At 44.5% G+C, this 26,517-nt stretch overlaps 1 protein-coding gene across 1 annotated transcript in view; it reads right to left on the bottom strand.

Annotated features, from left to right (window-relative positions):
* Window positions 1-26,517, bottom strand: part of LOC121877743 (dynein axonemal heavy chain 5-like) — a 118,351-nt gene that overhangs the window by 88,424 nt on the left and 3,410 nt on the right. Inside the window, exons 3-10 of the mRNA XM_042383599.1 lie at window positions 21,851-22,032; window positions 21,039-21,245; window positions 19,974-20,170; window positions 19,598-19,742; window positions 19,026-19,185; window positions 17,137-17,276; window positions 16,043-16,172; window positions 10,355-10,560 (exon numbers count right to left, since the gene is read on the bottom strand). Coding sequence (XP_042239533.1) covers window positions 10,355-10,560; window positions 16,043-16,172; window positions 17,137-17,276; window positions 19,026-19,185; window positions 19,598-19,742; window positions 19,974-20,170; window positions 21,039-21,245; window positions 21,851-22,032 — 1,367 coding nt within the window. The remainder of the gene's footprint in view (window positions 1-10,354; window positions 10,561-16,042; window positions 16,173-17,136; window positions 17,277-19,025; window positions 19,186-19,597; window positions 19,743-19,973; window positions 20,171-21,038; window positions 21,246-21,850; window positions 22,033-26,517) is intronic.

Raw genomic sequence — 26,517 nt, 5'->3', positions numbered from 1 at the left:
TTAGTTTAATGTTGTTGAAGATCCTATTGTACAATAGCCCCTATAGACTGGTTCTCTGAGATTTCAGTTTATTTTAGGAGAGGTCGGCAAATTTGAGACAAAGTTGTCATAGTTTTTCTGGAGGATTTTTGTACGCTGAATTAATTTCTGGAATATGACAAGCTAAATATTGCACTGCTTTAGAGTTAGAGTTATATATTGAAAATGACTAACGTGCAGAAAGGGAAATTTTGACACAGATTGGTAGAGACAATATAACACTTTCATTTACATTTATCATACACTCTCAGCAATCATACCCTTGGAATAAACAGTTCTTTGTGTTATTTGGAGCATATTCTGATTATAAACTCTCGAAATTGAATCATGCGGAGACCGTATTCATATACATAAGTAAACAACAACAAAAAACACTGTGGAGGCACTTTCATGATTTTTATACTTTTATCTAGAAACTGCTGATATAAAAAAACAATATGAGATAAGAATGAAGCTGAGGCACTATAGAATAATAATGAAAGCGAACATACAAATAAATTAAATCAGACTAAAGAAAAGTAGCATCAATATTAAAACAGAAATACATTGCTCGTCAAATGTTCCTGCAGATTCCGTCAGCTGTGCTGCAGTTACATGCAGCAGTACACACCAGCTTTGACTTCTTACATTTACAATGAACACTTATGCACTGTTTGGTGCATTTGCAGCTGATAAGCTCCGTGCAGGAGTCTGGCACTGAATGCAGGGTCCTGAGAACAGGAACAAGTAAGTCATCCCGTCGTCTCAAGAGGGGGCAGCATGGGATACTGCATGTCAAATTGCTGCCAGAAGGATGCCTTGTAACTTGAATTGGGGATTGCTGGCCACTTCGCCTTTGGGCTATTTCGGCCGGAGCTGATGTCTTCTTTCTTCTTCTTGAGGTTTCTTCTTCTAGTCTTGGTCTTCTTTCTTGCTACAACTAATCTGATGTTCTTGTTTCTTCTTTTCTTGTTATTCTTGTGTTCTTCTTGTTCTTGGTATTTTGGTTTCTTCTTTCTTGTTGTTGTTTTATTTGGGATGAATTATGGTATGAGTGAGTGATATGATAGTGAGTTACTGACAGACCAGATGAAATGGCCGGTCAGGTGACTAGTTTCTCTGATTTTTTTTTTTTTTATTGTCTCTTGTAGCCCGTGTCTTTTTGTTTGAATATGTGTTGGTGGGTGTCAGTTTTACTTGGTATATGTGCGTGTTGTATGTAATGGGAAGGTTTGTGGTATGTCTCTCATGTTGTATGTTTAAATTTTTGTTTTATTCATTTTTATTTGCTTTAGGGCATGGTTACATACATATTATAAATATAAAAAGAGTTCATGCGTGTGTCAATCACAACATGCCGATAAGACGGGTCTCCTTGAGGAAGATTATTACAGCGTCACTTATGGTAACATCATCTTGCAATATATTGGGTACAGTCAGCACGAAGCCTCGCTTGGCAGCTAGGGTCACCAGCTGCCGGCGCTCTGGTTCGTACTGGCTGCACTCCGTCAGAATGTGTCGGATGGAAAGAATTTTGTTGCACGTGGCACAGATAGGTGGAAAGGAGTTGTCTAAATAAGCTTTTAGGTGGGTCAAATGGGTACAATTTAACCTTAGTCTGGCGAGAACCACCTCTTCCCTCCTATTCTTTCTGTATGCTGAAAGCCAGTTTCCTATGTTAGTCTTCCAGGTGTTGCGAAGATCTAACCTCGTCCAATCAAGTTGCTACTTCCCTGTTGTATATGTCTTCCCCAAGGAGAGACACGACTGAGGCTTCCAGGGTACATTGGTTGTCTCCCTGAGACCCACAGTCGCTTTTGTTAGTTTGTCTGCCTGTTCATTGCCCCAAATGTTGCAATGCCCAGGCACCCATATCAGCACAATATTCTTGGCACACTCATGTAGTTTATTAATAATGTTGCCCTGTATCTCATTGCTGGTAGTGTCACCACCTTGAATTGCTTTAAGAGCTGACATGGAATCTGAAATGACAGCAACATCATTGACATCGCTTGTTATTGCAATGTCAATGGCTCTACTTATTGCAAACATCTCTGCAGTGAATATGGTTGTATGCCGCGGCAGGCGGGAGCTCCACTCCCCGTCTCTGCTCCAGATACCGGCTCCAACGTTGTCGTCAGTTCTGGACCCGTCTGTGTACACGTGAGTATAGGCGCTATATCCTTCTAGAAATTGATAGAAAAGTTGTTTCAGGAGCTCAGGATGTAGGTCATTCTTCCCTCCTGGAAGCCACGATGTTTCCACATGGAAGTTGGGGTTCTCCCATGGCGGACACAACGGTGGAACGTATCTATCAACGTCTTCGAAAGTGGATACCAGCTCCCTGGCACAAGGTCTGGAGGCGGACAACCGAGGACGGGGACCTACGCAGCTGCAGGAAACGGAATTTAGCAACAGCACACCAACCTGGGTGGCCTGTGCCGCGCCTCCTAGCCGCACTCAACCCGTACCTTAGCGTCAACATGTCCCTCCTGATGTGGAGTGGAGGGACATGGGCCTCCACCTCTAGTTTTCCTACACGTGTACACCTGTAAGCACCCAGACATAGACGAAGGCATCGGTTCTGTATTCTGGTCAGCTTTGCGAGTGTGGTGTCGCATGCCGAAGCATACAACTGGCATCCATAATCAAGTTTTGATCTGATCAGGGTCTTATACACCATTAATAAAGATTTCCTATCGGCTCCCCATGTAGTACCTGATAAAACTTTCAGGATGTTTGTGACTTTAAGACATCTACTTTCAAGTTCGTTAATGTGGTTTTTCCACGTTAATTTCCGGTCAAAATGAACACCGAGAAATTTTACTGAAGTCTGAAATTTAATAGGAGTATCATTTAATTTTAATACTGGATTATTAATGTTACGTTTCTTAGTGAAGACTACTCCTACTGTCTTCTCAACTGAAAACCTAAATCCCCATTGTATTGCCCACTGTTCAGCGGCTTTTAGGCCGGCCTGCACCCTTTGTGCAGATAGTCTCTCGACCCGAGAGGAGCGCCAGATTGCGCAATCGTCAGCAAACAAGGAGAATTTGAGGTCACTTAAGCTGGGTGCTGGTGATAGGAAATCATTAATCATTATGATAAATAATATTGGGCCCAAAACGCTGCCTTGTGGAACTCCGTTTTCTAGGACAAATGTGTCTGACTTAACGTTACCTTTTAATTTGACGGAAAAAGTTCTGTCTTGCAAAAAATTTCTAATGAAAATTGGCAAATTACCTCTCAGACCCAAGGCCTGGAGCTTCATCATGAGGCCAGTCCGCCATGTCATGTCGAAAGCTTTTTCTATGTCTAGGAATACTGCAATTAGTGTTTCTTTACTGCAAAGAGCTTTTGAGATGTCAGTTTCAAGACTTATTAAATGATCTAGTGTGCTTCTACCTTGGCGGAAACCACACTGTCGATCATTCAATAAGTTGTTACTTTCCAAAAAATACATTAGCCTACGCTTTATCATACGTTCCATGACCTTACACAGACAGTTTGTGAGCGAAATCGGACGGAATGAGTTGGTGTTGGTAGGGCATTTGTCCCTCTTTGGGATCGGTACGACATGGGCAAAGTGCCATGAGTTTGGAAACGTTCTGGACGTCCAGATCTCATTGAACACTTCTAGCAATTTGTCCAGGTTTCCCTGGTCAAGGTGCTTAATCATCTCGTATCGTATACCGTCAGGTCCAGGAGTAGAGCCCTTGCCCTTTTTAAAGCAAAGGAAAGTTCCTCTGGGGAAAATGCTCGGTTGTAGTCTTGTTCGTCCCCGTTCTCGAAGTCGAGATGCACGAGCTCGGCACGATCACGGAACACGCCGAAGCGTGGATCATGATTGGTGGAGCTACTGGCATCTGCGAACTTCTGGCCTAGGGCGTTGGCAATGGCCTGGGGTTCGTCGAGAAGCCGCCCTCCACTACTCACCTGTGGGATAAAAGTCCTTCCTCCGTTTGATCTGACCCGGTTTATAGCCGACCATACCTCAGAGGAAGGGGTATCCTTGTTAATAGTGGAGACGAATGCCCGCCAAGACTCTCTCTTGCACTCCCTGAGAAACCTCCTAGCCTTAGCTCTAGCTTTTTTATATTCAATGAGGTTTTCAATAGATGGAATTCTGTTGAATAAACGGCATCGCCTATTTCGCTCACAAACCACTCGTCGGCAGTCTGGTGTCCACCATGGAACTCCAGGCCTGTGGGTAGTTGCAGAAGTCTTAGGAATTGTTAAATCTGCTGCGTGTATTATGGCTTGTTCTATGTGTGACATTTTGGTGTTGATATCTTCTCCAATGGTGTCTATACGAACGGCTCTTGAGTATGCCCCCCAGTCTGCTTTCCTAAGGTTGTAGCGCACCTCGGGAGTAGCCGTTGGGGCGCCACACTCATAAGAAATGCAGATCGGAAAATGGTCACTACCCAGGGAGTCGTCGTATGTAAAAAATTTACAGTCTAATAGCAAGGAAGCTTCAACTATAGAGAGATCTATAGCTGTCGCTGAGCCAATTCGTTCGTCCACTCGAGTCGCACTACCGTCATTCAGAAGAGACAAGTTGGAGTTGAGTATAGTTGCAGCCACCTGCTCTCCCCTCCCGTCATTCCGGACACTGCCCCACCGCAAATGGTGAGCATTGAGGTCTCCGAGGATCATTTTTTTTCCTGGCAGTTGGTTAAATAGCTCCTCAAGCTCACCCTCGGCAATGAGCCCGCCCGGAGGACAGTATAGTGAGCAGACGGCCACATAGTCAGACCGAAACTTGACTCTGCACGCCACAGCCTGCAGATTCACGCTCAGGTTGACTTTTTGTTGAGCGAATTCACTCCTAATATATAGGGCTACCCACCTTAGATTGTCTCCCATGTAGGACGTGTAGTTGTCAAATACAGGTGGGTCGTCCTGACCCGCAAGTAGCGTCTCTTGTAGGCAAAAAACGTCTGGCCGGAATAATGACTTTAGTAAATGAAATTGAGCATTTTTATTCCTAGCACCTCTGCAATTCCACTGGATGATATTGAATTTTAAGTCTGAGAGTTGATATGGTCAGCGTTTTGGGTTTTGTTTTTCTTTGCTCTTGTTTCTGGGGGGGAATTGTGTGCCGGGGTATGTTCCTCGTATTTCCAGGCTCCATAAAGCCAGTTCTCTGCTCGGCAGGGGCTCCCAGCCCCCGGTGTGTTTCAACAATGCGAAACAATGGTTGTGGTGAAGAGTCTCTTGTCATGCTTTCGACAGATAGCGACCTTCTCCTTACTTGGGGGTAGACAAGGTCGACAGTCTGCTTAAGTTTTGTGGTCTCGTTTAAGTTGTTTGTAGTTTTAGTCTCGTTAGTAGTCATAGTTGTCTTTGAGTTTTCGTCGTTGGCGTCTGTGGTTGGATATCCGGTGAGCGTGGAGTCAGTTTGTGTTGCAATGGACCTGGTCTCAGTCTGTGTTCCAGTGGTGCACATTTTGGGAGGTGAGGTGTTTTTGGTTACAGCGGATGCGAAGGACATTCCAGATGTTGGTGTCTGCAAGGACATCTCCACCTGCTTCCTAGCCTCCCTGTAGTCCAAATTAGTCTCTGCTCTCACTCTACTGATCTCATACTCCCTCAGGTAGGAAGGGCACTTCCTGTCTGAGGCAGCATGTTGACCCGAACAGTGGTAGCATTTTTCCTCAGTTTGTGTGCAGTCATCTTCCCTGTGTCCGCTTTGAGCACATTTACAGCATACCTGGGTGTTACGGCAGGCCTTACCAGTGTGTCCAAACCTTTGGCAGTTGAAGCATCGCATGGGAAATGGAATGTATGTTTTCGTTTGGACTCTCTCATATCCTACCAATACATGGGTGGGCCTAACAAGTCCATCAAAAGTCAGTACAGCTGTGGTTGATCGTTTTCTTTCTCCCTCTGCGGTCCTCCTATTAAAGACGAAGGCATCGACGACTCCTTGATCTTTCATGTGGTACTTGATTTCGTCATTACTCATTCCCTGGAATTCGTAGCTGTTAACTACAGCCTTACAGGTATTGAGAAATGCTGGGATATACGGTTCCACTATAGTTGAATGAAAGGTTTTCAGATTCAAGACGTCCCTCATTTGCTTTGCGTCTTTAACAGTAACTTGGAGTTGGCCATTTCTTGTCTTTCGGACTTTCACCACGTCCACTATTTGATCTTTAATGGCCTTCTGGATAATGAACCCATTAATTTTGTCAAACGAGGTGGACGTGTCAACAGTCCGAAAGTGGATTACTCTGGCCTTCTCAGTTGAAACTTGAATGATACGTCTTTGTTGGATATTTTGGTCGGTGGTCGTTTCATTGTCTTTGTCTGTCATTGGTCTTGGCAGTCGTGGGTCATTGTGATTGGTCTCCCGCCTCTGCTTGTCCCTGCCTGGACGAGTAGAGGGGGGCTTGGTGTTTCCCCTCCCAGAGGGCATGGTTGGGGTGGCTGGGAACCACCCCTTGGGTACAGTTTTAGTTGTTTTTTTACATATACTGATGTTGGTGCACTAAGGTTATGTAAGGCCCTTAGTGAAAAAAAAAAAAAACACTTTTACTTAAGGGCGACCCGCGAACAGTGGTGTGCCTGCACGATCACAGACGTCACTGCTGGATTGGCCCAGGTTATTTCCCCGACCCCCACTGGAAACACACAATCCCACTCTGTGAGGTGTGCACCACTGGGGGGGCTCTAGCACGAATACCGAAGTATGGAAAAATCAGCAGGTGCCTCGGCCAGGGTAAGTGATAGAAAAAATGTAGTAAAGAGAGAAAGCCCTCCTACCACGTCAGGAAGGACAACAGTTAGCGCTTCCCTCGCAGTTGTGTGGGTCACTCACACTAACTGTGGGGACGGAATGCTAAGGTTGTCAATCCTGAGCGCTCGTGAGGTGTCAAAATTTTGGATAAATGACAGAGTCACTTTAAATATGAATTGCTGTTGAACAGCGAGAATCAGTGCATGCACACAAGATCCAGTAGGCTATGGCGTGTAGAAACCGTTACGGGAGAGTAGCTATTCCCGCAAGAACGTGAGTCTCCTCTGGTGTCTAGTCAGCCTCTGAACTTCACGGATGGATGGTATTGGGGGATTACTGGCCTCTTCGCCGTTAGGCTATTTCGGCCGAAGCTGATTGGTTGGACTTCTTCCTTTTCTTGTTTCTTCTTTTGCTTTTCAGTTTCCATTCTTCTTCCTGGTCTTCTTCTGGGATATTCTCATACACTTCTATAAACGATGTTAAAGATAGTGTAATGAAATCGGGTTTAATTGTTGTGATCTTGTTCTGGTCTTGCTTGTTCTTTTCTTGATTTTTCACTACAAGGAGGGCTTCCTTGTAGCTCAGTCTTTCCTTAGTCCGCAGCTTGGCCACCCTGCACTCCTCCCTCCACTTGGGACACTCCCGGTCGGAGGAGGAGTGAGGGCCACCACAAGCTGCGCACTTCTTGGCGGCCGCCAAGCAGTTGGCGTCCTGGTGCCCGGGTGTCCCGCAGCTTGAACACACCTCCCGAGCACGACACTTCCGCGCCAGATGGCCGTACTTCTGGCATTTGTAGCAACGAGTGGGTCTTCGCTGGTACGGTTTTACTGGGATCTTCTCCCATCCCAGCAAAACGGAGCTAGGAAGTTTCTTTGGGAAGCCAACCAGGGCAGCTGTACTGGTCAGCTTCCGAACTATTGAGAGCTGATCTCCGATCAGCTCGGCAAGTTCTTCTTTTTCGAGATGTTCGATTTCTGTGTGGGAGATGACTCCCAAAACCAAGTTGTCCTGTAGGCAGGCTTCAACTTGGATCTCGATTCCATTGATTTGTCTTATGTTTTCTAATTGCTGGGCCTCTCCCCATTCCGCGAAGGTGACGATAAGGTCACCGCTGTCACTGCGGACGACCCCTGTCACCCCCGTGATTCCCGAGGAGTCAAAAAACTTCCTCAGGACAAGGAGGTTGAGTTGCTTGCGCGAAGGGCGCTTGACTGGATACAGTCTAACGACCTTCGCCTGGTTGCAGGTGAACATGGTCACGCGGTACCTCGGGAGCAGAGAGAACCTACCTCGCCGAGGTTCAGTTCCGATGGATGCCTGGTAGTGTGGACGCTATGGAAAGACAGAGCATTACTTGTGGTGGAGGGTTTCTAAGGCTTGAGCTCGACCAATAAGAATGAAGCGAGCCCTGTCTACTAATGTAGCTGCATCACACTTGTAGACTCTGCAAATGAACTCTTCGGCATCGTGGACTGCTTTCTCACAGAGCTCACCTTTACCAAGTAATTGCAAGAAATTCTGATGCTCCTTGAAGACATTCCAACAGGACTTTTGGTGTGATCAGGCAAAAAAGATGTAGTGGCAGAGCCTGCCAAACCATGAAATGTAGGCAGTGCGCTCAACATACTAATATCAAGTTGAGCTGTAATGGTGTGGATTGGGATGTATTTTCTATTCTTGGATGTCCCGGACTTCATCCATACTTTCGAGCACGGTATCTTGCTGAAATGTGCTAGGAGGAGGACCAAGACGCCAGTGTCTTGAGCAGCAACAACAATGCTTGATGCTAGGCTTCTCATGCAATGTAAAATTATTCGAGTGTCAGCCTCTTCATGACGGGCTTCCAGATCTTCTGTGACAATGTCAGGGATTGAGGACTCCACCTGCTCCTGATTCTAAACCCACCAGATACTACAATAGTCTTGTTGCTTGGTGCTAGCAGAATCAGCTGACGGGACAAGAATGCTGCAAGGGCAATAAAACTCTCCCATTTTGGTGGAAGAGGCAGATCCCTATTCTGCACCTCTCTTCCCACTGGTACCGCTCCTTTACCCCGTATTTTTCTGGTTCCACTTTTGATTGAAGTTTCATAATACGTGTCAAAGATAACGTCTAAGAGACTGAATGATACTCCACTCTTCAAAACAGCTGCAGCGAATACATCTGCCAAATCCCCAAATGTTCTGGCGTTCTGTCGTTCCCCAACAGCTACCACAAGAGCCTGACCATTAATGATGAGCATTGCTTCTTCACTAAGGTCTGTTGCTTGCAGGCTTGGCGGGCAAGGTGTTTTGCCAATCATTACCTATGACAGATGCGTCTTTGAACCTGACCGGCGATCACCATTCATTTCTGCAATGGCTGGAGAGATGGGCATGAGCTCATGCTTCAGTATATCTTCAAGAATGACATCTCTTCCTGACTGGAAAGCAGTGATCAGACGTTAAAGGAGCTTTCTGTCTGTTTTGATGACTTTCTGTGGGCTAGTTGTGGATTTATTTTGTTTCACTTCATATAGAAAAGAAAAGGTCAGAGGTTTGTTCCTGGGTAAGGTGTCTCTGAACTTCACCTGTTTGCCACCACAAGGCTTAGGTCTTTCTTCAACAAATATGATCAGCTGCTCTTGTACTTACTGATGAGCCATCAGAAGGTCTTCTTCATTTTTTTACCTTATTCCATACACATATTTGGTTTCACTGGCGAGATGAGATCGAAGGTTTTGGTGATGCCGATGATACCACCACCTTTCTTCCCAGTGCCGATCAGTCATTCCTGTCTTTGATCAGGATCAACTTGATTAAACCACTGGTTTGACCGCTTCACTACAAAGTTCCCTTTATCAAAGTCGCCTTCACATCACCAGAATGCTGGTGTATCTCACTGATATACACTGTCCCCAGCGGGCATAATTTATGTGGTTATACCTTATGAAAAAAGGAGTCATCAACTGGAAGGCGTGCACAGTTAAAACCCGTAGATATTTTTTCGACCATACCCGTAAATATCGAGATCTGATCGAGCTTGTTTGCAGACCAAAAAGTAATTGAGTGTCACAGCAATATATATTTTTTTGCTTTGAGAGTACCGAAATATTTAATTTTCAGTCTTCACGTCAGCCATATTTTTCTATAGGTTGTCATGGGAAACTGGGGCATGATTAAGTTTGTAAAATTCAAGAAATGGTTTCAGCACACTCTAATCCTGTAGTAAAGTAGATTTGCCGACTCCTTTCCCGAAAATGCCTAGGGGTTCCTGTTTTACTGATATTGGAACCAATTTATTAAACAAGATAAATATTCTTCATACTCAAGAGGTCAAGTTGGTTACACTATGTAAGTGCTGTGATCCAGAATAACAAACCTAAGCTAACTTCGTGTATAATGGATGAAGTTATTTATGGTTGAGACTGATCTGAATGGTTCGTGTTTTCTGTCATAAGGGATTTTCCCGTACACAGTATACATACACGACTTTACAGCAAAATACCCTGAGAACTAGGTATCCGTAACTCAATTTTAACTGACATTCTTGTAAGATAAGCACCAGATCTCCTGCATCCTACTGTGAGATAAACACCGGGAAAGTACTTACGTCCTCTTTACGGCATCTGATCCACTGGGAGACGCCCTTGGCTGTGGAGAGGATGATTTTGGATACTTTGTTGATGGCCTCCTGCACCGCCTCCATACTGGGGGTGACCTGCACGCCAGGGGACACCAGGGAGGCACTCAGCTCTACCAGTGCCACGCCCTGAGTCTCTTCTGCCGCACCACCACGCATTCGGCTGTTGCATTCACCTGCACACAATAAAACACTGTATCTTGTCCATATACTCGCTGCTGCCACATTTTTTTTGTTATATTCGGACGGCAACCACCATAACCTCGCCTAAGGCAGAGGTTCCCAAACTGGGGTCCGCGACTAGATGAAAGAAAGCAGGTTGTTGTGAAAATGGTGAACTATGTAAAAGCACACCCCCTGAAACACGGACTATTTGAAACACTTTGCCACGAAATAGGTGCTGAATTTGAGGCTTTTTTTGCTCCACTCTGAAGTGCGCTGGTTATCGCGTGGGGCAGTTTTGAATCGTGTGTTTACCTTACGGAGAGAGTTGGCCGACTTTCTTTCATCAGAGAAGTCAGATCTTGGTAGCTGTTTCGAGGATGAGTCATGGATGATGAAGCTAGTATATCTAGCAGACGTCTTCCAGCATCTAAATGTACTAAACCAGAGCATACAAGGCCGTGAAGTATGCATTTTGAATGTGCATGACAAAGTATGTGCATTCACCCCAAAAAGTTTCCATGTGGGAAAGCAAACCCCAGGAAGGAGTCACTGAAATGTTCCCACTTTATCACCAGGAATGTATGACGTCCAGTGCAGACAGCATCACACTCCTTATTATTTCCCATCTGAACTGGATTAGAGACCCTTTTGCGCCCGGGGTAGGTGTACGTCTTGATCTGAAGTCGCAAGAGTAACTCATGGAAATGTCAAATAAAGGGTGGTATGAAAATCAAGTTCTCTGCCCTTTAACTGTCAGATTTCTGGATCTGCACAAGAAATGAATATCTTACCCTGCCTGAGAAGGCTCTGAAATGCCTTTTGACATTTACCACAATCTACTTGTGTGGGCAGGATCTTCTACACTCAAAGTACTGGAAACCAAGCACAGAGCACGCCTGCAGGTGGACAACGACATGCGTCTGGCACTCACTAATATCAAGCCTCGCATAGACAAATTGTGCAAAAGCCACCAAGGACATCCACCCCACTAGGCAGGATATGCCTGATAGCCTGATTTGTATTTAGTTATGCACTTTTTGATATGGAGGTAAATTTGTTTATTTTGGTTTCTGGTGGTGCCACAATATTGTGTTTGTGTATTGTGGTTGTGTTTATACATAATTTACATTGCTTTGATTTTAAAATAACAATAATAAACATGACAAGGAAAATTGGCTTCATGTAAGAATAAGTAAATATTAATATTTTTTAGCTGGGGGTCCTCAACTGGGGCTCATCATATTTGGGGGTCCTTGATATGAAAAAGTTTGGGAACTCCTGAACTAAGGTGGAATCAGCTCCGCCCACTGACTTTAACCCTAGATTTGGGTCAAATTAATAGGAAATGTAATTAAGCAAGCTATTGAGAATATTAAATTATAATTATTATTGTTATTATTATTATTATTAACTGGGGTACCTGGTGTTACCCGGGTCTTCTTTTGTCGAACTGATGCAGCCAAAAACGCTCATGAGCATTTTCGGGACTACTCGCATAAACCTAACCAAGTTTCATCTCTCTTTTAAAAAAACGCGACTATGCATAACAGAATGATCTCTGGGTTATTAATGGAATCCCCCGTTCCACCTTTGGGTGTGTGGGGGCCGACCACTGGAGCCACTCACCCAAAATTACACATTCATGAAACTTCTGGGGTTACATGTACAGTCTCGTTCAAGATTCTTCGAACACTGCTGGAGACAGCTGGCAACTCAAGGCCGTTTGTTTACGATAGTACGTAGTAAAAATTATGAATGAATGTAAAAGATTATCGGCGATTGGTTACTTAGTTCCCTGTTGCTTAATTAATGGTTGGGCTTTGTTGTTTCGTATTATATTATACTACGCACTATAGTAAACAAACGACCTAAGTTGCAAGCTGTCTCCAGCAGTGTTCGAAGAATCTTGAACGAGACTGTACATGTGTACACCAAATTGAATTTGCCGTGTATAACGAACAGACAAAGAGAAATGTAGTGTGCTTTATATAATATGCTTGTGAACATTTTCAGGTCTATTTAGATAGGCGTACACCCGATTACACCCTTCAATAGCTGCACCACACTAAATTTCAGTTCTTTATGTTAAAAAGGGCGTGAAGCCAAAACAATAGAAACAGACATATAGAGACACTATTAAAGAGGGCAGGGGCCCACCTTTATAATTAAAGGGGCAGTTCATCCCCTATGTCCATCTTTGGCTAAAAATAAGTGCATTTCCAAAAGAATACCCAAACGCTATTTCAGCTCCCTAAGTTATAAGCTATGGTTAGGCACAGGGAAGCCCACTTTTAAGTAGGAGTAAGCCCAGCAGGGCATACCCCCTCCCCCTATCACTAGCAAGTCTACGGACTTGGCGCACCCTCATTCAATACAAAGGCTGCAGAGCATTCTTGAAACTATTCACTTAAATATACCAAATTTCTGATCTAATTTTTTACAAACAAATTACAGCTTTCCCGCTTCAAAACTGTAGCCGTGCATGACGAACATTCACCCTAGTCTAGTTTAGTATTTGCTGAGAATACCTCTGTGCCTCTTTGAGAGCTGAGCTGGAGCAGGTGAGTGCAAGATGCTCGCCAAGGTTCGTTGTGATGGAGATTGGGAGGATGAGCTTGATGCAGTACTTAATGTAGGCCTCCACTAGTTCACCCCGGACAACCCTGTCATTAACATTTTGGGTGAGTCGGAGGTTCTCGTGGACAAAGCAGCGGAAAGATTATGCGCCATAGTACACGCGGGTGTCAAGGAGGAAGGTCATCTTGATAATGACCAAATATTGAGGAGACCTTAGTGAAGTAACTTTTGAAAGTACATGTGTACTTTATGTGTAGTGAGTCAGCTCCTCAATGTCGCCAAGACCACTGAGACATAAGTGGCCATAGTGGTCATCACAACACTGGAGGAGTTGGTCCAGCAAGACCTCGTGGTCTCTATGCCGGTCAGCACTACTAATCATAGGATTACTATGAGATTTTGGATATAAAATTAACATTTAAACCTGACGTTATACTCAAACCTTCCCATCGGGCAATGGGACAAATGAACTTATTTCTTGCCAACCTAACTCAAGTTTGTTGTGAGCCAAATGTAAGTGATGTATTGAAAGTAAAATCCATTGATCGTGCCATTATGTGATTATTAATTAAGTGAGTCAAATTTATGCGAGTTGGTAACAATCAATAGCGAAAAAAGGATATTTTCTTCCACTCCTGATACGAATTGTTTTATTTTTCACCATTATCATCGCGGTTACAGGGGAAAATATGAAGGGGTTCACGGGGTTTTTCAAGGTTCCCTAAAGGAGGAAGATAATGAAGAAGGTTGGGAACCACTGCCATAAAACATTAGTGAGGGAGTTCCACTTTTTGGGTGGGAGATTATCACTGGGACCAACCACCAAAATTCCACCGTCATAACACTCCTGAGCTACATGTACTGTACTGTACAGTCCCGGACGAAAGTTCTCGCTATAGTCAAGATGGAGGGTGCAAAGTTCTTTCCCAGGGGCGGATACAGGAATATCAAAAGGGGGGGGGGTACAAGAAGTTGTGGGTGGGGGAACACGGCGAGCACAGCGAGCCAACCCATATGGGGGGGGGGCAAAAATTTTTGTGAAATCTGACCAATATCAAGGGCATTTTGAGGCCATTTTAAAGCCATGTGCACATGATATTAGGAGAAATTCTGATATCAAAAGTTATTTCTTTTTTGGTATACAAAAATGCCTGAGTACAATACAGCATTAAAGAAAAAGTATTGGAATTTTCTCATGAAAAGGGGAGTTCGGACCCCCAGCACCCCCCTGGATCCGCCCCCGTCCCCACCCTTATTGGACTGCGGGTCGTTGTCAGTGATACCACTCGTAAAAAAACAAAGTTTACCAGATTCGTGTATGAATCTTTCCAGATCGCAAAAAAATATTTCTAGGTATGACAAAATTATATCCAATTGCAATTAATTTAAATCTAATCAATATAATTCTACAAAATGTACAAAATATATAAAATATACACAAAAATCAAACGAAAATCGACATTCGGCATTGTGTATTACAAACGCAAAGATTTTACTTAATATATAAGTAAGTAGAGCTATTGTAGTGGGGTAATAGTTTAGTGTAGCCTATTGAGTATATAATTATACATGTTGCTTTTGCACTGCAGTAACTAAGAAAATATATTAAATATTTCCTTCAAAATGAAAGAAAGAAGAAGAAGAATATTCACGTTGTTTTGAGCTGCGAAATTGGGGAGACAGGCTTTTGCTCACCTCTGATGAGAAACACCAAGATATTTGGAAACAAGTAATGTATACAGATGAGAAGGTTTCCGCAGCACTTTTCGTGGCCAAATTCATTGCTGGAGACACAATAATACAAGTTAAGATGTTTACAATATGTTAGGTTATACAGATGATTGTTATGACAGCAAATGATAGGAGTTTTACTATAAAGAACAGCAAATAAAATAAAGGGATTCACAAAAGTTTTATATCACTTCATAATGCACGGAAGACTTTATACAGTATATTATCTATCAATAAACATTAACTAATTGTTACTCTGTTATGCTTGCAGGTATGACAGGTCTAACATATTTGAAAAGGCTCATTCTGGACACGTGACCTGCAATGTCTGGGCTGGGTTTCACATCATGGCGTGGGTGATGTGTTCCAGATTAAGAGAAGCCCATTTTATTTATCCAAGACCAACTGCCCACGTCGGTCAACAGTGGTTTGAGAGGCAGGACACAAGAGCTCCTAGAATGATCCAGCAATGGAGCAGATATTAACTTTATAGAGCACATGTGGCATCCATGCCGAACAGGCTACAGGCCATCTTTGAAAGGCAGGGCTGTTGGACTGATTACTGATTGAATCATTTTGCTGAGAATAGATTGTTTGAATCATTGTTTTATTTGTTTAACTGTAAATTTATCTACAAAGATAGTGGGTGTACTATACATATAATGTTAAGTAGGCAACATTTACGGTTACCTATAGAGTATAACTAATATTAAAATGTGGTTATGCAGCTTTTATCTTAGTTTTCCATCAAAAGCTAATAAATCGGTGATGTGGCCGACTTCTTGTTGTGACACACTTTTATATTATTAACATAGCAATGATATCCTTCCCTAGTCCTGATTGAGAAATTGAAGTAACAGAGCTTGATTGTTGAACTGTGAGGGTGTTTGTTTGTGCGTGTGTGTCTGTGTGTGTATGTTTAAGGAGGGACGGGGGGGGGGGGAGAAGCCATGGGTGGAGAGAGGACCCTTCGTCCAGTTAGGGTAGGCGGAATTTGCAACATACACCTTGATTGTAGCGAGAACTTTCGTCCGGGACTGAACATTAACAAGTCAAATTTCAACTCTATCATCAAAACTGTCCAACATAGTGAACATTCACATAAACAAACACACAAAGAGACATTGTGTTCTACATTTATAAATATTTTTAATCATTATCACTCACACACATAAACACACTCACTTTGAGCTCGTGGGGTGGTGACGGACATGTGCTTGCGGATGGAATCAAGAGCCCCGCGGACAGACTTAATAAGGACGTCGAGCACACGGCGATGGTATACCCTCCTCAGGTCTCTTGCCGCTGACTCTACCTGTTGGAAAATGCATTTAATATGACGGTATGTGTAGAGAGGAACTGATGTTTATATCGTGTCAATATGATGAAAAGAGTATATATGTACACGTTAAAGGAGGGTGTAGTGTGGGGGTGTGAAGATGTACAATTAGTATATTCTCACGCGCGCACACACACACACACATGAGTAACATGCCATCGCAAGAATGTTATTTAATTTAGTTATTTGCAAAGGTATACCTAAGTATAAGATAATAATAATGATATAGGAAATCAATATATTCATAACTCATAGTAGGTTTGAGACTTTGATACGACGTAGTTTCTCAGGCCTCTCTAAAATCAACCCCATATGTTACGATCACGTGGTCATGACTGTGAAAATCTCGTGAATATGAGGCGTCGCTCCCCAGAGCCGCAGTGTACGCCTCAGTTCGATCTGTCACTGGCCGAGATACGATACAGACATACTCGTCTCGGCAGGCTCTGTGCATAATATTGTTAATACAGGGAAAACCACTGCATAAGACTATAATTCATCTCTTCTAAAGTTGAAGAGGAAAATGAAGCAGAGTGTGTTTGAAGTTGGACTATGGTGATCACCGTGACCAGGAAGAAAGAATAATTACCAATCTAAGCTCTGCTCGGACTCAGAAACTAGTCAAAATACTCAGAGGACAAACAGTTATACACACGCGCACATATGCACGCATGCATGCACACACACACATGCACAAGCGCATGCACACACGATTGCTGATAGCCCCAAAGAAAAAACCACGAAGGACTGGTGTAGGCAAGGAAGGGCGAATAGTATTGTTTGTGAAAATAAACGTGCGAAAAAAGGAAGGAGTCGTACTATATAAAACAAAACATATGAAAATGGTTAAAGAAACATGAATAAAGACAGCTGTTACCAAGGACTGAAAAATTCAACTTTATAACCATCAATCTTATAATGACAAATATCAACACACTACCTTCTCCCGCATCTCCTTCTTCTTCTTAGCGGCTTTCTCCTGGGGGGTGAGTGGCTTGGTGGGCAGCTCTAGTGTGGTTGTGAAAGTCCCCTCCGCTACTGGCACTGGACTACGGCGGGAGGAACCTCCTCCAGACGACACTGTCAGTTATAAACTGTGTTACGGCCCTGGGTTTCAGGCAGGTGATTTTATTACAATGTACGTGTAATTCATTATAGTGCATGATGTGTACATAACTAGTATATTAAGGGGGGGGGGGTTACATTTCTATCAGTTTCACTTCAGCGCAGCAGGAGACAAGATTGGACCAATACAGTCAGATTCCGGCGAGCTACCTCATTACGACAGAGAAATGAGCAATATTCAGAACATACTGTACAGTAAATTTTTCATCAGTTTTCACAACCGAAAACATGAACATGATACCCGAGGCATCGACTACCTACAGAGATAGTGAGGAAAATAATTTAAGCGAGATAGTAGTGACTAGTAACGATGTTAGTAAGCAAAGAGATAAACTAAAACCCAAACCTACTAAGTCACCAGGTACCAATGAGATATTTGCCAGAGTATTAAAGGAATGTAAGGAAGAATTTAGTTACCCTTAGCAAACTTGTTTACCATGTCATTATAAACGGGTGTAGTACCAGAATCCTGGAGGATAGCGAATGTAATACTGATTTTCATGAAGGTGGATATCTAATACTATTCTCTAACTACCACCCAATCAGCTAAACATCAATTGTAGGCAAATTGCCGGAAGCTATAATTTCATACTCGGTTCGAAATCACTTCGAGAAACACAAGTTGATCAATGATTCCGAGCATGGCTTCTCAAGTGGGAGTTATGTCTGACAAAAATTTTATTCTTTTTACTGTACATTTCCATAGACATGCCATTCCAATGTGGCGGCTGTCTCTCATTCACCTCATGGACATCTGCTACTATTGGATCAGCGTTTATTAGTACTACATTTTCAGGTTGAGTAGACTCACTGCTATCATTTAGGGTATCATAAGGCGGTTGGGTCCCGGCGATATCCACTGTGGCCTCCTGTGTCGGCTCCCTGCCATGTGGGTTCCGACAATTGTTTCCCTTTCAGCAAACCACACATGGTCGGTTGTTTCTCGCACAATCACAGCTAGCGCAATTTTGGTTCTGGCTAGCACAAACGCAGCAATGTCTGTTACCCGGCATAGTGTTCCGCACCTTGGGCGACAGTTACGTCCGCCTCCAACATCTGCTTTGGTCCCATACAGGAGAAAAAACTAGTTCTTATGAGGAAAGGGCAGAGAGGTGACAGGCTGGACTGCTGTGTCCGGGTAGTAGGGGCATATGTGCGCGCGTGGGTGTGTAAGCCACCCCCGTGGGTGAAGTTCCACACATCGGAACGATACACTGGGAGCAAGAAATTGTCACCCCTAAGACTTGTTTATATATCCTTGGCAGAAATAACTACTATTTCTATGGTCGCACTGATGTAATATTAGTTATATAAACTCACTTGGTCGGCCGACACTACATGAAGTGACCGTTACTTGGGGGAGGCGACCGCAAGCCTAGAACACTCGGCCCCATAGGGGCGAGAGCCTCGATGCCACCCCTGCCAAAGTAAGCCTATCGACACTGGCACTGGCACCTGGTACCTGCACTAGTCGTCCCACATTGGTTTGGAAAAAGAGTAGTGGATGAATAGAAGTTACAAGTTAACGAGCATCATCATTAACTTGACCACGCTGGGTAAGCTTCAAATATAGGTTGGTCAGACATATGAGTGAAAGGGTTGGGTGTAAACAGGGCCACCTAGTATGGGCCAATAGGCCTACTACAGTTTCCTCCATTCTTATGTTTTTATGTGTCTATCACCCTAAGAGATTTACTGTCTGACCTGAACGAGAGTCTTCGAGGTCGCCACCGTCGTCGAGGTCCTCAGCGGTCAAGAAGCTGGTGTTGTCGTGACCTGGTGTCCCTCCCTCCACACCCACCAGCACTAGCTCGATTAACTCCAACACCGCGTCCTCCACCACCCGACTTCTGCTGTTGAGCTCCTGGTGGGTGAAGGCAGAGAGTGGGTGAGGTGATAGATGGAGGGAGGCTAATGGGTGAGGTAATAGGTGGAAAAAGGACAGCGTAGAAGGTGGTAGGTAAAATAAAGAAAGTGGACGGAGTGGCATGAGGGGGTGCCGGGAGATAACTGGCCTACACATACAATATACAGACAAGTATATATTTGACATGTCACTTCTTGTCCATCTTAAAACAAATAAATTTATTTTAGGAATTTGTATTAAAAAGTCTCCTGCTTCTATCCTTCATTACATATTATACAGCCTGGCACCAGCTAAAGTAGCAAGATGTCAGTCAAGTGGGCTAGTTGTTGGTAATATCACCTGGACACCAAGCAGCATGTGAGCCAAGTGGGTAAAAGGCAATAGCTAAGCCAGTTGTTGGTAGCCTCACCTGTGCAGCCTGGCAGCAAGTGAGCCAGGTGTTGTGGACGAACAGCTCGAGAGTCCATGGTGCGGTGTCTGGCAGCACATAGAGCCGCACATTGGTCATCGCCGCCAGAACACCCTCCATCCGGTGGTGGAAGATGTCGTTCACCCTAACCAAAAAACACAATGCTTAGCCACATTTTGGTAAATAAAATGGTCTTCTAAAGCTTAAGGCATAAAACACAAAATATTATTGTTAATCTTTCCTCCTCAAAGGATTCAAGAGATTGAAGCATAAATCATCGTCCTTGAAGCGTTATAAATACCTAACATTCATGACACACCCGTGAATAACTGCCAGTACTCTTATATTAAGTGTGTATGCAGGATTGGTTGATTACCTGTCAATAAGCACCTCGAAGGTTCGCACCGCCTGGAAGCCCTGGTCAAAGAAGCTGTGGGCCTGTATAGAGGACCAGGTGAGTGATGTGAGGAGCGGGTCAAGGGCGTCCTTAAGCTTGTTTACATGAGGCACAAGTAGGGGCGCTAGGCTCTTGCTCACCTTCCCCAGCACACGCCCGTGTTCGTTCAGGAGATGCTGTCAACACACAATATTACGTTCCTCGGGCAGATATTTAGGAATAAATTGATGGTGTGACCAAAATGTCAAATTAATACCACAAGATACACAAGTTTTACTGATGTTTGTGTTCGTTCAATAAACACTGAAAACACATAGTGTTCTGCACATAATGTAAGAATACATAATTTATGAAGTAAGTGTAACAGAGCACCTGACCGCGGCCGGGGGTCTCGATTTATTTTTACATATGCATACACTGGGTGCAGTGTCCATAGATGGTTACGATATGTTGCATTGATCAAATAAGTATATCTATTCCTGTAGCCTGGTGTGTTATTAACTTTGCCCAAGAGAAGCTTTCATACAACTTACCATGTAGATGAGACTTCAAACTCAGTAATGTTGTGTATATCTAAGATTTCAATGACAAATGAGTAAGATTAAAGGGGACTTGGTGGACTTTTCTTCCTGATGCATTTACATTACCAGGAAAATTTTCTTGTTTGCGGGCACTTGTGAAATTACTTCCTCAAAAACACGCTTAAGAATATAAATATCAAAATTAATAAAGCACCGGTGGTGTAGTCGTCAATAATAACCATATCGATGTTAATCGATTTGCGGATCGTGTTCCGGGCTAATGGTTGGCCAGTGCAGTTGGCAACTTGTCCGGTCTTCTCAGATTATACCTTGACACCGGGTCATGCAACTTGTTAACTTCGGGTGTGGTTGTCGTGTTGGTAACAGCTAATACACCTTAAACAAATTGACGCTAAGGTGGCCCTAAGGTCAGCCATTCTCGAACGCGAGGGGCAACCAAAATTATGTATGTATGTATGTACTGTACACAAAAATATACAATTCTTCATTCAATGAACCTTACCTTGACCATGTCTCGCTTTTTCAGAAGTAAAGGCGCCCTGTTGAGGAGGAGCTGGGTCATATAGGGTACGTCGAGGCTGAGCTGCTGTATCTTGGTGGCCTCATGCAGAAGTGTGGAAATCCTCGGGTCCCAGTTCACGTAAAGCTCTTCCGTGTCAGGCCGCCGCACCACCAGTGTACATCGCAGTGACTTCTGGATGTCGTTCATCTGTAGGAGAGTTCCAACCACACCTTACTTTCTTAACTTCCCTATGGTGTGTGTGTGTGTGTGTGTGTGTGTGTGCGCAGTATGTGATAATGAAACTGTGTTTGTATATGTGTGTAAGTGCGTCCGCATGTTTGTGTGTGTATGTGTGTTAGGGATACTGCATTTGTGTGTGTTTGTGTGTATTTGTGTGTGTGTGTGCGCATGTTTGTATGCGTATGTGTGTTAGGGATACTGCGTGTGTGTTTTTCACTGATATTAGTTATTGTGAATACTGTACATGATTGCTATTTGTCTTGGATATCTCTTATCACTTCCTAAAAGGTTCAGTGAGGGCCATCCCTCGTGGGTCCAATGTTAGTGTCATGTTCAGTAGTGTTATAATTGATACCATCCTTATCATACCCTACCCAGGCAGGAATAGAATGCTGTACTGGGTGGTACTGATGAGAGTCAAGCTCGCTACCAATGTGCTACTGACAGATCCAATGTTAATGAATGACATTTATGTTTCTCCGTAATGACTTTCAATATTATATCAGAGCATTGTTTCTCTTCGTTAGACTCACATTGACTCCTTCTGACAATTAACAAACTGGAGGACTTACACTCTGCTTCCTCCAAGCGTCATAGTAAGCCAGTTCATACTGCACTAGAATCCTTCCTATGCGGTTGTACTTCTTCACTGCCTCCTTGCCCTCGGGCATCTTCAGTAGCATATGATGATCCTTGAAGAACATCATGGGCTCTTCCAGGTGCAGGAACAAACTCCGTGCCCACTGAATCTTTCCTGTGAGGAGGAGATATGGCCTCGGCTGTGAGGTGGTACAGGGTTATAAGTGTGAAAGTATAACGCCAGTCACCCCTTGGATAATTATGCAAAATTTCCCCCCCTCCCCCCCAAAAAAAATCTAAAATTGGCCAATCAACGTTTAAACTCTAACTCCTTTTATGCATCCCTAGTAAACGTGACGGCTGGAAGACGTTAATAGTTGCTATGTATGTTGTGCCACCACACTGGTGAACTCAGACCCAAACTTGCACTTTCCTTTTTCTTTATATTTTAGGTGAAACTTTTGTTTGTTGACAGTTATCAAAGTTTAAAAATAGGTGGAACAATTGAAATAACTTTCGGGTCCCTTACTTACATCACCCCAAACAAAAAAGTAGAAAAATTTATTCATGATGTTTCTCACTAATAAAATGAAACATCATCTACACAGTGATTCACATCCCCTTGTAACAATAATGGTCAAGATGCACTTTATAATAATGTTTGCTTGATTTTACTGGTCTATAGGGTAGAAGTGGGCGAATCCATCAGTTTTCATCTATATAATCAGAGGAGATTGGCAACCGGAAAAAAAGGGTAATAATTTTTTTTTTTCGAGTGTCCCTAATAGTAAGTGGAGTACGGGGGTTTGAGAGGGCACAATGCTCGCCTCCTGTTCCAGGGGTCGGTAGTTCGATTCCCGGGCGCTCACAGTTCACCCAGTTGTAAGTGGGTACCTAAGTTTATAACATATAGGGAAGTGAATGCTGTCGACAATAGTACCAACTATGCTGCCTCCTTGTTTACCAAAAGCTTAGTATACAGTGTACTGCATCCACACTCTCCCTAACGGGCAGTTATGCCTATGGAATCTACTTTCACTTCTTCAATGGTAAATCCTTTTAAAGGTATATGATTACCAATAAAACTTTGCAGATAGAAAGAGTACATTATCATTCTCTAAAGCCTTGCTCGACAATGGGTCGTTTAACATCCCATCGTTGAGCTGCTCTCTGAAATTACAGTATGTCCTACAGCTGGATCCTCCAGTCAATTAGTGTTAAACCTTCTTCTAGAGGCTTGATGTCTTTGCCGATGAACTGTGTCACAGTGGCCTGAGCCACGCATGGCTCAGGTGATGACATTTCAGCGATCTCTTTCTCTGAAATGTTGTAGTCAATGAGATGCCAATGTTTGGATCGTGGGTGTTGCCAAGAACCCTTGGGCCTTGGACGTGTCGGTCTGTCTAAACATGGTGTTGGTGGCATTGAGGTTGTGCTCAGCACACTTGCTGAGGAGGAATAGGCCATTGGGATTACACTTGCCTACTCTGTTTCTCCCTATGGTTTCATGCCATATGTCAGCATCTCTGCCAACTCTGGCATTGAAGTCACCAATGAGCACATCCTTAACTTCTCTGGGAATAGAGGTTAGTAACTCTTTCAAGGTCGGCATAAAAAGCCTCCTTGATGTCATCCTCTGCATTGATGAAAAAGGCATGGCGTGAGTGAGTCAGTGGGACTTGGAGCGTCATGTGGCGCTCGTTGACCCCCAACAGGCATTTCAGTTAGCCTATGTAGGATGGACCGGAGAATGGCAAAGCCAACTCCATAAATGCAGTTTCTCTCTGCAGCAGGTTTACCCTTCCCGAAGAAGGTACACTCAGACCCCCGTTTTGTGAGTCGACCCTCGTCTGGGAGCCGGGACTCACTAATGGCTATGTCGATGTTATACCTAGACAGCTCTTTTGCTACAAGGGCGGTTCTTCCTTCAGGACGCTCATCTGTGCCAGTACACAAGAAGGGTCATGACATTCCATGCAGCGACCTTAATAGGTTGGCTAGTTTGTTTTTGCTTTGATCCGTGATTGTGATTATGTTTTCGACTGCATAAGGATGACCTTACTGCGTGCAGTTGCCCAATCAAGTTGTTCTTTTAGGCATGCTCTGTTTAGGGCATCTTTTCTACCCCCCTCCCCAGGTGGGGTGAGCAGAGTGGCTCCTGGTAAGGCTGATCAGTCGCACACGCGAGACCGGATTGCACAGCTGCCTACATCCTAGTGCATAAACGACCATCTTATCTGTGCCGTCCATGTGCACAGTTGTGACTAGAGACTCCCGGTAGTCATCTCTGCCTGTCCATGTCGCCACTCGTCTGTTGCCATAGGACTTTAGGGGGTATAGGGGATTTGATGATGATGACAAGTACGATGAGCTGCATGATAGTGGGAAGTGAGTTGATTTATGTGGTGAGGCAGGGGTGCAGACTGCACCACACATCTTGGCTCTCCCTTTTCCCGATCCAGTGGTGCAGGTGGTTGCAACGATTGGGGAAAGGGAGAGATGCAATGGACTGCCGATAGCTCAGTTTGTTGGGTTTCGCCTTAGTAGCCTGTCCATCTTGCATTGCCTTCATCTGCCTGTGTAGTCGTTGGGTTTCCATGTTAGTCACCTCTTCCGCCGTTGGGGTCTTACTGGAACTCTGTAAGCATATTTGCCTGATACGGGGCTCCACCGCAGATTTTCGTACGGGGTTTACTCCAGTAGTCTTATACCTGCCAAGGTTAGTCCGCAAGGCAGCGGGCAATGGCTGGTAGGCCCCAGAACGTGTCCACATGCCAGTGGGCCTATGCGCCGTCCCTCTGGGGCCCACTGCTGCTCCGAGATCCCCTGCCGGTCTAGCCTGGGCCCACGAGGCACCCAGTTACCGTGTGTTGCCACAAGGAGGCACAGCAGGAGCCTTGATGGTGAAGAGGCTGTGTATTGGCAAGGGAAGACTTACGTAAGTTGCTTCCCTGCTCGCCACGAGGGCTGGCCAACGGCGGCAGCTGAAAGCGAAAGGGAGCAAGCAGTGCTTGCACCTTAACACTAACATAGTGCTACCACACTAAACGCATTTCACCACCCTGTGTGCAAGACGCACGCACGCACACTACTACTTATACTACTTTGCTGTCACTCGGAATCGTGTATGACGATCATCCAGCTATGGTAAAATTATATGGGTTATTATGGATGTCACCTAGGTTAGTGAGTTTTCAGGTGACTAAAGAGCCCGATACGGGACCGGCAGCGTCGTCCACATTCGTTGCACATGTGGAGGGCTGTATCTAGTGCGGGAGGGGCGGTGGCAGCGTCTTTCCGACGTTGGCGCTTATCTGTCTCGGTTTGCAGTCGGGCTAACTCGAAAGTATTGAAACCTTCTCGTGTGGTGCTCCTCCAACCGTTACGATGTGGAGTAATCGACTCCCAGGTGAGGGGGTCGATTTGGCACCTTTCAAGTTTGTCTTAAGACTATCCTTATACCTTTTCAATTGACCGCCAGCGTTACATTTACTATTCGTTAGGTGACTGTAAAGTAGCTGCTTTGGCAGTCTACTGTCTTCCATGCAGGTAACATGGCCAGTACAACGTAGTTGTTCTTGGATAATGGTAGCTTCGATGCTCCTACAGTTGGTGTCACCAAGAATGCTGGCATTTATTCTCTTGTCTTCCCAGCGAATTCGGAGGATGGAACGTAGACAACGTTGGTGAAAGTTTTCAAGTGACTTGAGGTGCCTCCTGTATGTGACCCATGTCTCACTGCCATATAGTAGGGTGGGCAGGACCACTGCTCGATATACGTGCAGCTTTGTGAATAATTTCAGCTCCCTACAGCTGAAAACACGATTTCAGAGTCCGCCCAAGGCTTGAGATGCACATCTGATCCGATGCTGAATCTCTTCATCGATGTCTGTGGTGGCGAACAGGTGGGAGACGAGATACCGAAAGTGGGCAACATTTGAGAGTGTAGTACCGTTAAACTGGATGGATGGTGGAGGTGTGACTGAACCAGGGGCAGTTTGAAAGAGAATCTAAGTCTTACGTATACTATTCACCTCAAGGCCGAAGTATGCATACGCGTCTGCGTAAGTGTTCAGGATCTCCTGTAGGTCGTGTTCAGTGTGAGCAACAATGGTGAGGTCGTCTGCATACTGAAGTTCAGTAATGGAGGCTGCCGACACCTTTGTTCTTGCTTGGAGTCGTCTTATGTTGAAAAGTCCCTTCACCCGGTACTCGGTGTTCACCCCGCCGGCTAAATTGGCACTGGAACGAGGAAGGTAGCCAAGAAGATGGAAAAGAGGGTTGGTGCCAGTATACACTCTTGTTTAGCCCCTGTTTGGATGGGGAAGAACTCTGACTAGTTGCCGTTATTCAGGACACTGCCGTTCATGCCGTCGTGGAGTTACCTCACAATGGCGATGAATTTTGGTGGGCAGCCAAAACGGCTGAGGGTCCACCAGAGAGCTTCCCTGTTGACCGAGTCGAAGGCCTTGGTTAGGTCGATGAAAGCCATGTACAGGTCACAACGCTGTTCTCTGCACTTTTCGTGTATCTGGCGGGCAGTATAGATCATGTCAGTGGTGCCACGTGATGGTCTAAAACCACATTGAGATTCTGGGAGAAAGTTTTCCTCTTCAGGAAGAAGTCTGTTTAGGAGGACTCGGGCGATAATCTTGCCAGC

This window comes from Homarus americanus, unplaced genomic scaffold, assembly GCF_018991925.1.
Source record: "Homarus americanus isolate GMGI-L3 unplaced genomic scaffold, GMGI_Hamer_2.0 scaffold24523, whole genome shotgun sequence".
Taxonomy (NCBI): Eukaryota; Metazoa; Arthropoda; class Malacostraca; order Decapoda; family Nephropidae; genus Homarus; species Homarus americanus.
Note: the sequence above shows the minus strand (reverse complement) of the source record. Positions and strands in the feature narration are given on the sequence as shown.